General features: G+C 33.3%; 2 protein-coding genes across 2 annotated transcripts in view; one reads left to right on the forward strand and one right to left on the reverse strand.

The window, feature by feature from the left end:
* Positions 1 to 9,738, reverse strand: part of LOC107457287 (ras-related protein ced-10) — a 149,467-nt gene that overhangs the window by 52,799 nt on the left and 86,930 nt on the right. The gene's annotated exons all lie outside the window — the stretch shown is intronic.
* Positions 1,770 to 9,738, forward strand: part of LOC122272611 (ras-related protein ced-10-like) — a 15,223-nt gene continuing 7,254 nt past the window's right edge. Inside the window, exons 1-3 of the mRNA XM_043056475.2 lie at positions 1,770 to 2,277; positions 4,313 to 4,433; positions 6,420 to 6,537. Of these exons, the coding sequence (XP_042912409.2) occupies positions 2,123 to 2,277; positions 4,313 to 4,433; positions 6,420 to 6,537 (394 nt within the window). The 5' untranslated portion in view covers positions 1,770 to 2,122. The remainder of the gene's footprint in view (positions 2,278 to 4,312; positions 4,434 to 6,419; positions 6,538 to 9,738) is intronic.

The raw sequence follows: 9,738 nt of genomic DNA on the forward strand, positions 1-9,738 counted from the left end.
GGAATGACGAAAGTAATGTTGACTTCACTATAATTTGTAATGAATTGAAGACAGAAAAAATTATTTTATTATTTACAGAAAAAGGAATTTTATATTTATTGCACATGATTATTTTAAAAAGACTTTTTTTGAATTATTTATGCTTGAAATTTGTTTTAAAATGGGGTGCTTACGTGATATTCCAGAATCAATAAAACTATGAGTTAATGACTTAACATCGACACGTTTATAATCAACAATACACTGACTACTTGAGTTATTCTCAATCAAGCGTTAATGAAGTCTTACAACAGTATTGGATGAATGGAAAGTTTAGAAATAATCGTTGCAATGGTGGCCGAAAACAAAAACCTTCGGCCAGAGATGATGGAAAATTGAAGGCTGTTGCAAAAGGCTGAATACAAAAAATAATTTCATTGACACTTAGACTGTTGAACATAAACTTGCAAAAATGAGATGTTGCAAATCTAAAATGTTAGGATACTTGGAGAATTGAAAAAATATATTTAGTGACGAAAGTATATTCTGTGTATCTTAAAGCAATCAGCGCATTCGAGTTTGGAGGATGAAGCATTTAATAAAGAGCACCAGAAATATTCTGTAAAATTTGAAGTTAGTGTGATGATATGGAGTTGCATGAGCGTTAATTGCCCCAAAAGAATATGCATTCCCAGGGAAAAAATTTAATTCAGATATATGTCAAGGTGCCAACCGGACTGTATAGTGATCCAGGAAGCTGACCGATCAAAAACGTCCTGAGCTCCTCGTCAGTCCACTTAATATGGTGCCCCTGAAAAAGTGACCAACAAATCTGCCCCTACTCATACCTGAATGAAAGGTGGGCATTGGAGAGAGAAAATATTTATCACGATTTTCTCGAGCACTGCATGATTCCATCATCAAAAGACATATCTGAGAATGATTTTATTTTCCAACAAGATTTAGCTTCATTTCATACAACAAAATCAACTAAAATCTGGCTGTACCGATGCAAAATTACAGTGTTACCGTAGCCAGCCAATTCAACAGATCTTAACTAGATTCGCCAGATTTTGAAAATTTATGGGGTATAGTAGAGAAAAAACTGCAGGAAATTGAAACAAAGCTGAGCTGGTGCTGAGCATTAAGCACACTTGGGCCAATGTAAACAAAAAAGACAGCCAAAAACTTTTTTATCTATGAAAGATCGTTTACATGCAGTAATCAAAGCTGCAAAATATTAAGTAATTTTTTTTATCCGTTTATAACTGAATTTTAGTGTTTTTAATAAAAAAATTCGGACCACATAAAATTTTATTTTTACATTTAATTTTTTTAAGTTTAAATATACCGTGAAATACGTAGACTTGATTCTTTCAACAGTAATTTAACTTAAGTATGTAAAAAACAAATAAAAAAAAGAGAGTTCCATGTCGAATTTTTCAACTATTCTAATATTTTGAATCAGAACTGTAATTTTGTGACTTGTGCATAGTACTTGTGGTAGAATCTAGGATTCCCCTCAAGAATGCCGAATTCTCGGAAAATATGACATGACGTTTTTTAGTTCGAAAAAGAGAGTTCCATGTCGAATTTTTCAAGTATTCTAATATTTTGAATCAGAAGTGTAATTTTATGACTTGTGCATAGTACTTGTGGTTGAATCTAGGATTCTCCTCAAGAAAGCCGAATTCTCGGAAAATATGGCATAACGTTTTTAACACATCCAAAATAAACACATGGTTTCAGATAAATTCAGGAATAATAATTTAGTGGCGTTGTCTGCTTATGATCATTGAATTAATTTGAGACTTCGCAGTTAAACATTGATTACGGCTTTTCTGTCGACTGTTCATCGCCGGTTATAAAATTAAATAAAATCAACAGTGTCATATTTTACCAAGTTTTGTAATTAATTTTGAAACTGGTAAGAATAAGTACTCTGAATTTTGAAACCGAACTCAGCAAACCATACATATCTACTTTCTTTCGTTTCTTTTTAATTAACGTATCAAATTGCCAGTCATTTCAAAGAATTAGGAGATTTTATGCGTTGCATTAGCCATTTTCATTTTATGTCCTGGAACAAAAATAGACCTCTCTTGCAAGCGCTATAAAACTATTGATTTGCGATCATTGGATAATGTCATTTTTTATTTTGTTCTTATTGGCTATGGAAGAGCTCGGCAACAGACCAATCAAATTGGTTGTAGTGGGAGACGGAACTGTTGGTAAAACTTGTTTACTCATATCTCACGCCGCAGGATATTTTCCAGAAGAAGAATACGTAACAACTGTGTAAGTTCATTGATTATCCTATTGTAAGCAATTTAAGTTGCTCTTCAAAATATTAGTTCATGTAAAACATATAATATTGAAGTCAAGTGACTCAACTTTTTAGTTGCATTTACACCTGGAAAATTAATGGGAATAAAATTGTCACGAATTTGAAACAATTATACACTTCTGCAATATACAAGGTTTTTAAATAATTAATTCGAAGATTTTTTGGTTTTCGAATACACACACACATCTGCCAATCGGTGATGAAAGTAATAATGAGAATCGGTCAAACTGTGTAGATTTTTCAGAACTTAGAACCACTTTGTAATAATAACTCCTATTTTTTTAAAGATTTTATCCGACTAATAAAACAAGAACAACTTGGAATATACAATTTCATCATCGAGTGTGAATAGAGCAAGGTTCGCAATATGAAGCTAGTCTAAGCTGTTTAAACCGTTTTCGTTGCTTAAAGGTTTTAATTTTAAATAGTTCAAACAATTACGGTCCTACGCAGGAGAATGAATACATTCCTTCCTTCTTTCTTCTTCATTAGCTTTTTATTTTATTTTTATTTACTTCTTTAAATAAATAAATGGTTTATCTTTAAGTATTTTAGTAGCAAACTTGAATTTGTAAGGTAAAATATTTTCTAACGTTGTCCCGATCGTGTTTCCCACTGTAACTTTTTCATCAAAACGAAAATTTATAACAAATATGCATTGTGAAATTGAGAATATGATTGGTGCAATTTAGACTGGATAGGCCGGGATAGCCTCGTTGGTAGTGCACTGGGCCCATGTCCTAGTAAATGGTGACTGATGCACGTAAATCTGTCGAGTCACTAAGTCCTCCATGTTCCCATAACAAATCATACCTCTGGGGGTACTGATCCAGGAGCTTCCTTGTCTTCTAGATTGGTTCAAAGTTACGAGACTTCGTAGTACATTATTTGTCGTAAACCCAAAATTGGATCTGCTGTTTAACGACGGATATAAAAGTTTAGACTGGATGAACCGCGGTTGCTCAGGGGATAGAACGATCGATTCTCAATGAGGTGAATAGAGTTCGAATCTCTGTGATGGCTGTTCGATATGAATTCCGCATCTAGGCTGCACCCCCCGTAAAATATCCTCAGAGGTAGACGTATCATGCAGTCCCCTTGCCGTCTGGCTAACCGTGGGATCAACTCTTAGCCTTCGTGGTGGACTTTTCAAAGGAACTGACCAGCAATTGCCTTGCATGGAAAGAAAAACCACGAAAAATTCCCTTGGTTAGCCTGTCAATTAGAGAATTCCACCTCATTATCTGTCTATTACTGAGGATATTTTACGTCAGCACTGTGACCGATGTCAGACGAGAGCAGAATCCATATCAGCCTGTCACCGCTAGGATTCGAACTTGGGTTATCTCAATGGGAGGAGAATGATCCATTTCCTGACCAACCACGGCTCAATCTTTTCTATAGTAGTTTTTTTCGACAGAATTATTTAAAATGTAGATAAAAGATACATTACTGAATGCAGACTTATGACGCCAGGTGAAAACTACTACCTAGATTGTTCGAAAAGATGGCAGTTTTTCGCTTTTTAAAAGTTCCGACAAAGTGACACGGGACTTTTTGTATCTTGGTATACTGAAGAAAACATTTGTTTATAGAATTGAAGCAGCTTGCGTCTTTTAATATTTTTTAATTGTGACTTTATTACATTATTTCTGCGCTATTTATTTGAGAGCAAAACAATTGTGACGTGAAACAAAGATCGAAAATGTTATTGAATCTGTCAATTGACTTATCTATCGAAGTTTATGGTTGATTAGTTTAATCCATACAAAATTTAATGACACCAAAGACGTATTCGGCTACACTGCATCCAACACAAATTTTAATACGTACTTAATATAATGTAATCAAATGGTGTAGTAAACTACGCCAGATATTATAAGAATGCTGAATTGAAAAAATTTGTGAATGTGGGCAAATGATTTATACCTAAGTATCTTTCTTTCTCTTCATTTTATTTATTTATTTATTTAATCAATTTTTCAGATTTGATGAGGAGTACATTGAGGGGTACATAGAAGTAGACAATATACGGATCAGTTTAGCTCTCGTGGACACTGCCGGACAGGAAGATTACGAAAGATTACGGCCCTTATCGTATCCAGGTGTTAGTTTTATTTATTAGAATTTTCTAATTTAAATCAATTATTGACATTAATAAATGTGTAAGTATAAAAACTAGCTGTCACTATATCGGCCACGAACGACTAAATATTAGAATTGGCGATTTAAAAAATGTCTGCTTACTCGGTTGCCTATTTTTTTTTTTTTTTTAAATCGAACATTCATCTCGTGCATTTTTTGCTCAATTTCTAATTAAAAGGGCGCCAAATATTATTTTCTGTTTATTATGACCCGAAAACAATGACTAAATTATATGGTTTCAGAAAATTCTTGCTAGAAGAAGAGAAAAGCCTTACACATTTATCTTTTACATTATAAAAACTAAAGCTCATTATAATTTATAATAAGTAAAATATAAGTAATAAGTTATATAAGTAGCTCATTTATAATAAGTAAAAGTTCTTGTAAAGCAATGAATGGATTATATGAATTTATCAGCTATATTTTAATGTATATTCTATTAACACTTTTTAACGAAATGTGTTCCACGCCAGATCTGAAACTCATGCGATTTTGTATTTTCTTCGTTTAAATATTAATTTGCGATCTATGATGTGCATTTTTTTTCTTGATTTTCGACAATTGTTATAAATATCTATATATATATATTTCTCTTACGCGGCGACAAAAAAAAGCCTCATTACAACTCCCCGAATGGCAACGCTAGAGAATCGACCAATGATTGCCGCTAGCAATGTCACATGCCGAATCTAGCTGAGGTGGCTCAACATATAGCGCTTTTAAAAACGGAAAATGGAATAAGCTAGGCAGAAGTGAGTAGTCTTTGTCGATGGATCTCTATTTTAGTATTTTGTCGAAAGCGCTTTTTTTCACGAATTTATATATTACGAATTTATTGGACGATTTTTGATTTATATCACAAATATATTTGTTTTATCATTGTTATTAGTTATTCATTGAAACATGAGTCTCAGTCGTGCTGTTACGTTTTAAGATTTTATACTATAGCACATTTCTAATAGGTTTAACGAATTCCATGTCATTTATTTGAATTCAAATTTGTTTTAATGACTTAGTATTTACTAAAAAGATGTAATTTTTCTTTTTAAATTTTGTTACATGGATTTGAATGATTGTTTTTAATTCTTAGAATTTTGTGTATTTGCAATGTAAAGTTAGCAGCGAGCGAAGCGAGCTTGGTTTGCGAAGCAATCTATATAAGATTGCGTAGCAATTTTCGGGGGTTGGTGAGCGTTAGCGAGCAAGGGGCGCAGCCAACTAGTTTATATTATTTGCATTTATTGCGAAACTTTTTCTGTGAAATGACGACTCAAATACCTAGTTAGTAGTCAAATGCAGATCAATATTAATATCTCCACGACACAGATAAGTTTTCTTCCTATCATAAAGCCAGTCGTTTTCTTTCATGCGTTGTAGAATTTACTATAACCAAAATGAACTGGAATATGTAATAAAAGTTTACTTTTCTGGAACCATTAGAACTTTAAAATGCGCAGAGCAAAAACGACTCCACTGCCGCAAACTTTTATGCATGCATTTCCGCAAAATGGTGGCCATATTCTATTTATTTCAACCAAATGTTACATACATATAATCAATATTTGAAACTTAGCTCTGCAAATTTCGCAATAATTTTACGTTTATGACAAAATTTTCTGCTTGAAGCTGAAAGTACCGCCAATTTTCAGTCCAATCTTTGGAAATTCGTTCGAAATTTTGAATCAGTAATGAGAGAAACCGAAAAGTATTTTAGTATTCCCGATAAATATTTAGTATTAATAAAATTAGTAAAACTATGGTTATAATTTTGCATTTTTCTACTTCCTGTTGTGTGAATTTCTTTCACATGTTGTTACTAAACAAACTGCTGATCAATTTTAAAGACTTGGTGAGAAATATATAGTTGGTAAAAAAAAATTCCATGCGTATAAATAAATCATTTTATAATTGTTTAATAATAAAAAATAATGGACCGTTTGTTTTTCAGACAGATTGTTTCCTGCTGTGTTTTAGTGTGGATAACAACAGATCTTATGAAAATATCACAACAAAATGGTATCCAGAAATAAGGCATCACTGCCCTACCACCCCTTTCATCTTAGTAGGTAAGTGCACATTAACTTCTCTGTAAAACAATACATTATTAAGGGAGTACGGTACGCTTCTACAGTACAGTACCACCCACTCCGAAAGTATACAGTTCCTAGCCAAATTATTAGACTCTCTGTAGTTTTTCAATAATTACACGTTTTGCACAAGTTTATAAACAATACTTATATATTTAAATGTACGTGTAATGGGATTTCATTCAGGAATATACTTCCTATTTGTATTTACTTTTAACGTATTGCATTACAATGTTAACCAACTGATACACGAACGTAAACAAGTGCAAACCGGTTTCAGTCGCGTTTTCACATGCTTCAGTTGCGGACGTGTTTCTGTGGCATAATGCGCTGTGTTTATTTGTTTCACAGTTTAATACTTACACACAGTTATTTGTTATTAATACACAGTTAGGGCGCTTTTTCATTACACGACACGATAACGACAAAACGGATCCGATTGTCGGCGAACGACATAGGGTCAAGTAAAATCGGAGCGCTTTTTCACTCACCGATACGATAACGATTATGTCGTATCCGACAAGACGATAACGTTTGTCGGAATCAAATGTCGGTTAGGCAAGAAAATTTCTCCTCAAATCGTGGCGATTCTATTAGTTGTTGTGTATCTTTCCTGTTTTATCTCCTCTTTTGATATCATTATTTTATTCTTTTAATCAATTTTAATATTTTATTAGATCATGTCAAATGTAAAATTCGAAAATAAAAGTTTTATATAATTTATTCTCATGTCTGGTTATAAATTTTTAATTTCATGAAGTTGCATTTTTTACATTATAATGAGGTTGAAAGACGTAAACAATCATAAAAGTTTCATTGAAAATTTTTATAAATTCATTATATGCTTTAATGAAGGGATGGTATTTTTTATAATAGTAATGGTTTGATAAAAAGGCAAATAAAGACCCTTATGTATTTCAAACAGAACTCGATCTAACTACTGGTTTCTGCTTGATTGAATAATATAAAGTCTGTTCCCTGATTCAACTGAAACATTTTTTTGAAACATGATAGAACGGCTTCATAAGATAAATTTGATAAAACTCATTTAAAAAATCATCTAAAAAGATTATTCTAAATGAAACTAATATTTTAATTCGATTTGAAAAAAACGTTAATACTTTAAAACATTTAAAGAATTTAAGTAATGTTAAGTGATTACAGACATAATTTTAAGTGTAGATTGGCGGCACTTAAAAACCGCCAAATCTGTAGCTGCTGTGGCGTTAATACGTAAGTACCATTTCGTGCACCCAAAAACGTTTCTGCACTGCTAGCTTTTTTCTTCTAAAATAAAGTAAGAAGTTTGAGACGACAATTATCATTCGGCATATTTAAAGTTTGCAGAAAAAAATCACATCAGAACACAAGCAACTGCTCACTTGTTGGGTCTCAAGCTCAAAACATTGAATGAACAAGAATTTCTACTTCTCGGACTAACGATATCGGACAAGTGAAAAAACAGTTGCTTAAACGATCCGGCAACGACATTGTCGTTCACACATTTGTCGTCCGATTTTGTCGGTATCGTGTCGTGTAATGAAAAAGCGCCCTTATTTGTTTATTTTGCGTGCAGTGTTTAAATAATTGATTGGAAACTTTCCTAATAGGTAAAAAAAAAAAAAAAAAGGCGATCCTTCACCGTGTAAAGAAGCTGTAAGTAAAGGCTCTCGTGAATGCTGAAATATTTTCAAGCCGCGAAATATCACGAAGATTGAAGGTTTCTGATGCTAGCGTACGACGCATAAAGAAAAAAATTTAATTAGGTGACGAATTCAGTCCCCCCCCCCCAAAAAAAAACGCCAGGACCTTAAAGTGGGTCTAATAATTTATCCACGGACTGCATGTACTAAAAAGTACGTATACGCACAAAATGTAATACAAGAGTACCGTATTGCGATCACGTCCGTGTGATCTTGGGTCGTTAGAAGTCAGAAAAGATCGTTTTATGTATGATACCATGGTCGTGAAGGGAGAATCGGGCGATAACATCACGTGTGATGAGAATCATACGTGATGTCATCGCCCGATCACGATGAAAAGATCACAGTCCTGAAGGAATTTGTGGACTGTTGTTGTTACTTATTTCCAAAGGTCTGACGGCGACAGACCAGATCCATAAATCCGTTGACGAATAAAAAGTCGAAAACAAGGAGGGGAGAAGTGTAAATTTCTTCTGGAAGAACTCCTAAGCAGCATAAAATATCTTCAGCTAACCTCCTTGTTTTCGACTTTTAATATGTTGATGAATAAAAAGTCGAAAACAAGGAGAGGAGAAGTGTAAATTTCTTCTCGAAGAACTCCTAAGCAGCTTAAAACATCTTCAGCTAAAGCCTGATGTTGGCGACATTTCGAGCAAAGGGGTTGGATTTTATACCCTGAGAAAAAGTAAGGCATTTTAGATGTTAACTGGCAAGGTGTGAAAGGCAAGTATTGGGTTATTTTTGTCGCATGGTAATATCAACGACTGTTCCAGCTTAAATGGACTAATTTGACTTATGTATGAAAAGCAGTTTAAATCTATTTATTTTACCCGGTGTCCAAAAAATGAGAGACGATTTAAAAAGAGAAAAACGAATACGAAAGGGGAATCGAAATGTACGATTGACAGTAGTGTTCTGCTTAGGAGGCCGAAAAATTTCTTCTCTCCAAGTGTCAAAATTATTAAAAAAGTTTAACAAACGGTGCCGCTAACTGCGAAAGCTAGAAAACAAATGTTTCCAAAATAAGAATTACTTGCAACAACAGTATATCGCAGTCCGGGGACAAAATTAACAGAACTCGGTGCAGCAGATAGTCTGATATGCAGCAAGAGATATTTAATAGTTTTTCCGTTTTAATTGTTTTAAAATGATTCATCAACAGAAGAGCCTTCTGTTGACTAACTTGGCAAGTTATTTTAAAACATAGTGAGAATAAATATCTTCGAAATACGAAGCAGACCATAGACATCTATCTTTATTTAATTTTAAAATCGTTCATCATCTTCGGCACAATTCGGAATTTTCGGCATTTTTTTTTCTTTCTTTACTAGTCAAATAGCTAAATGGTTCCCGCTCTTTCGGAGGTATGAGTCCAGTCGTATACAGAACTAAAATTCATTTTCAATAAAAGTAAGTATGGTTTTTAGTGTTTCGAGCTTATTAGTTTATACATTCAATTTTACTTTAAAACTTGCAC

Source organism: Parasteatoda tepidariorum, chromosome 2, assembly GCF_043381705.1.
Source record: "Parasteatoda tepidariorum isolate YZ-2023 chromosome 2, CAS_Ptep_4.0, whole genome shotgun sequence".
Lineage (NCBI taxonomy): Eukaryota > Metazoa > Arthropoda > Arachnida > Araneae > Theridiidae > Parasteatoda > Parasteatoda tepidariorum.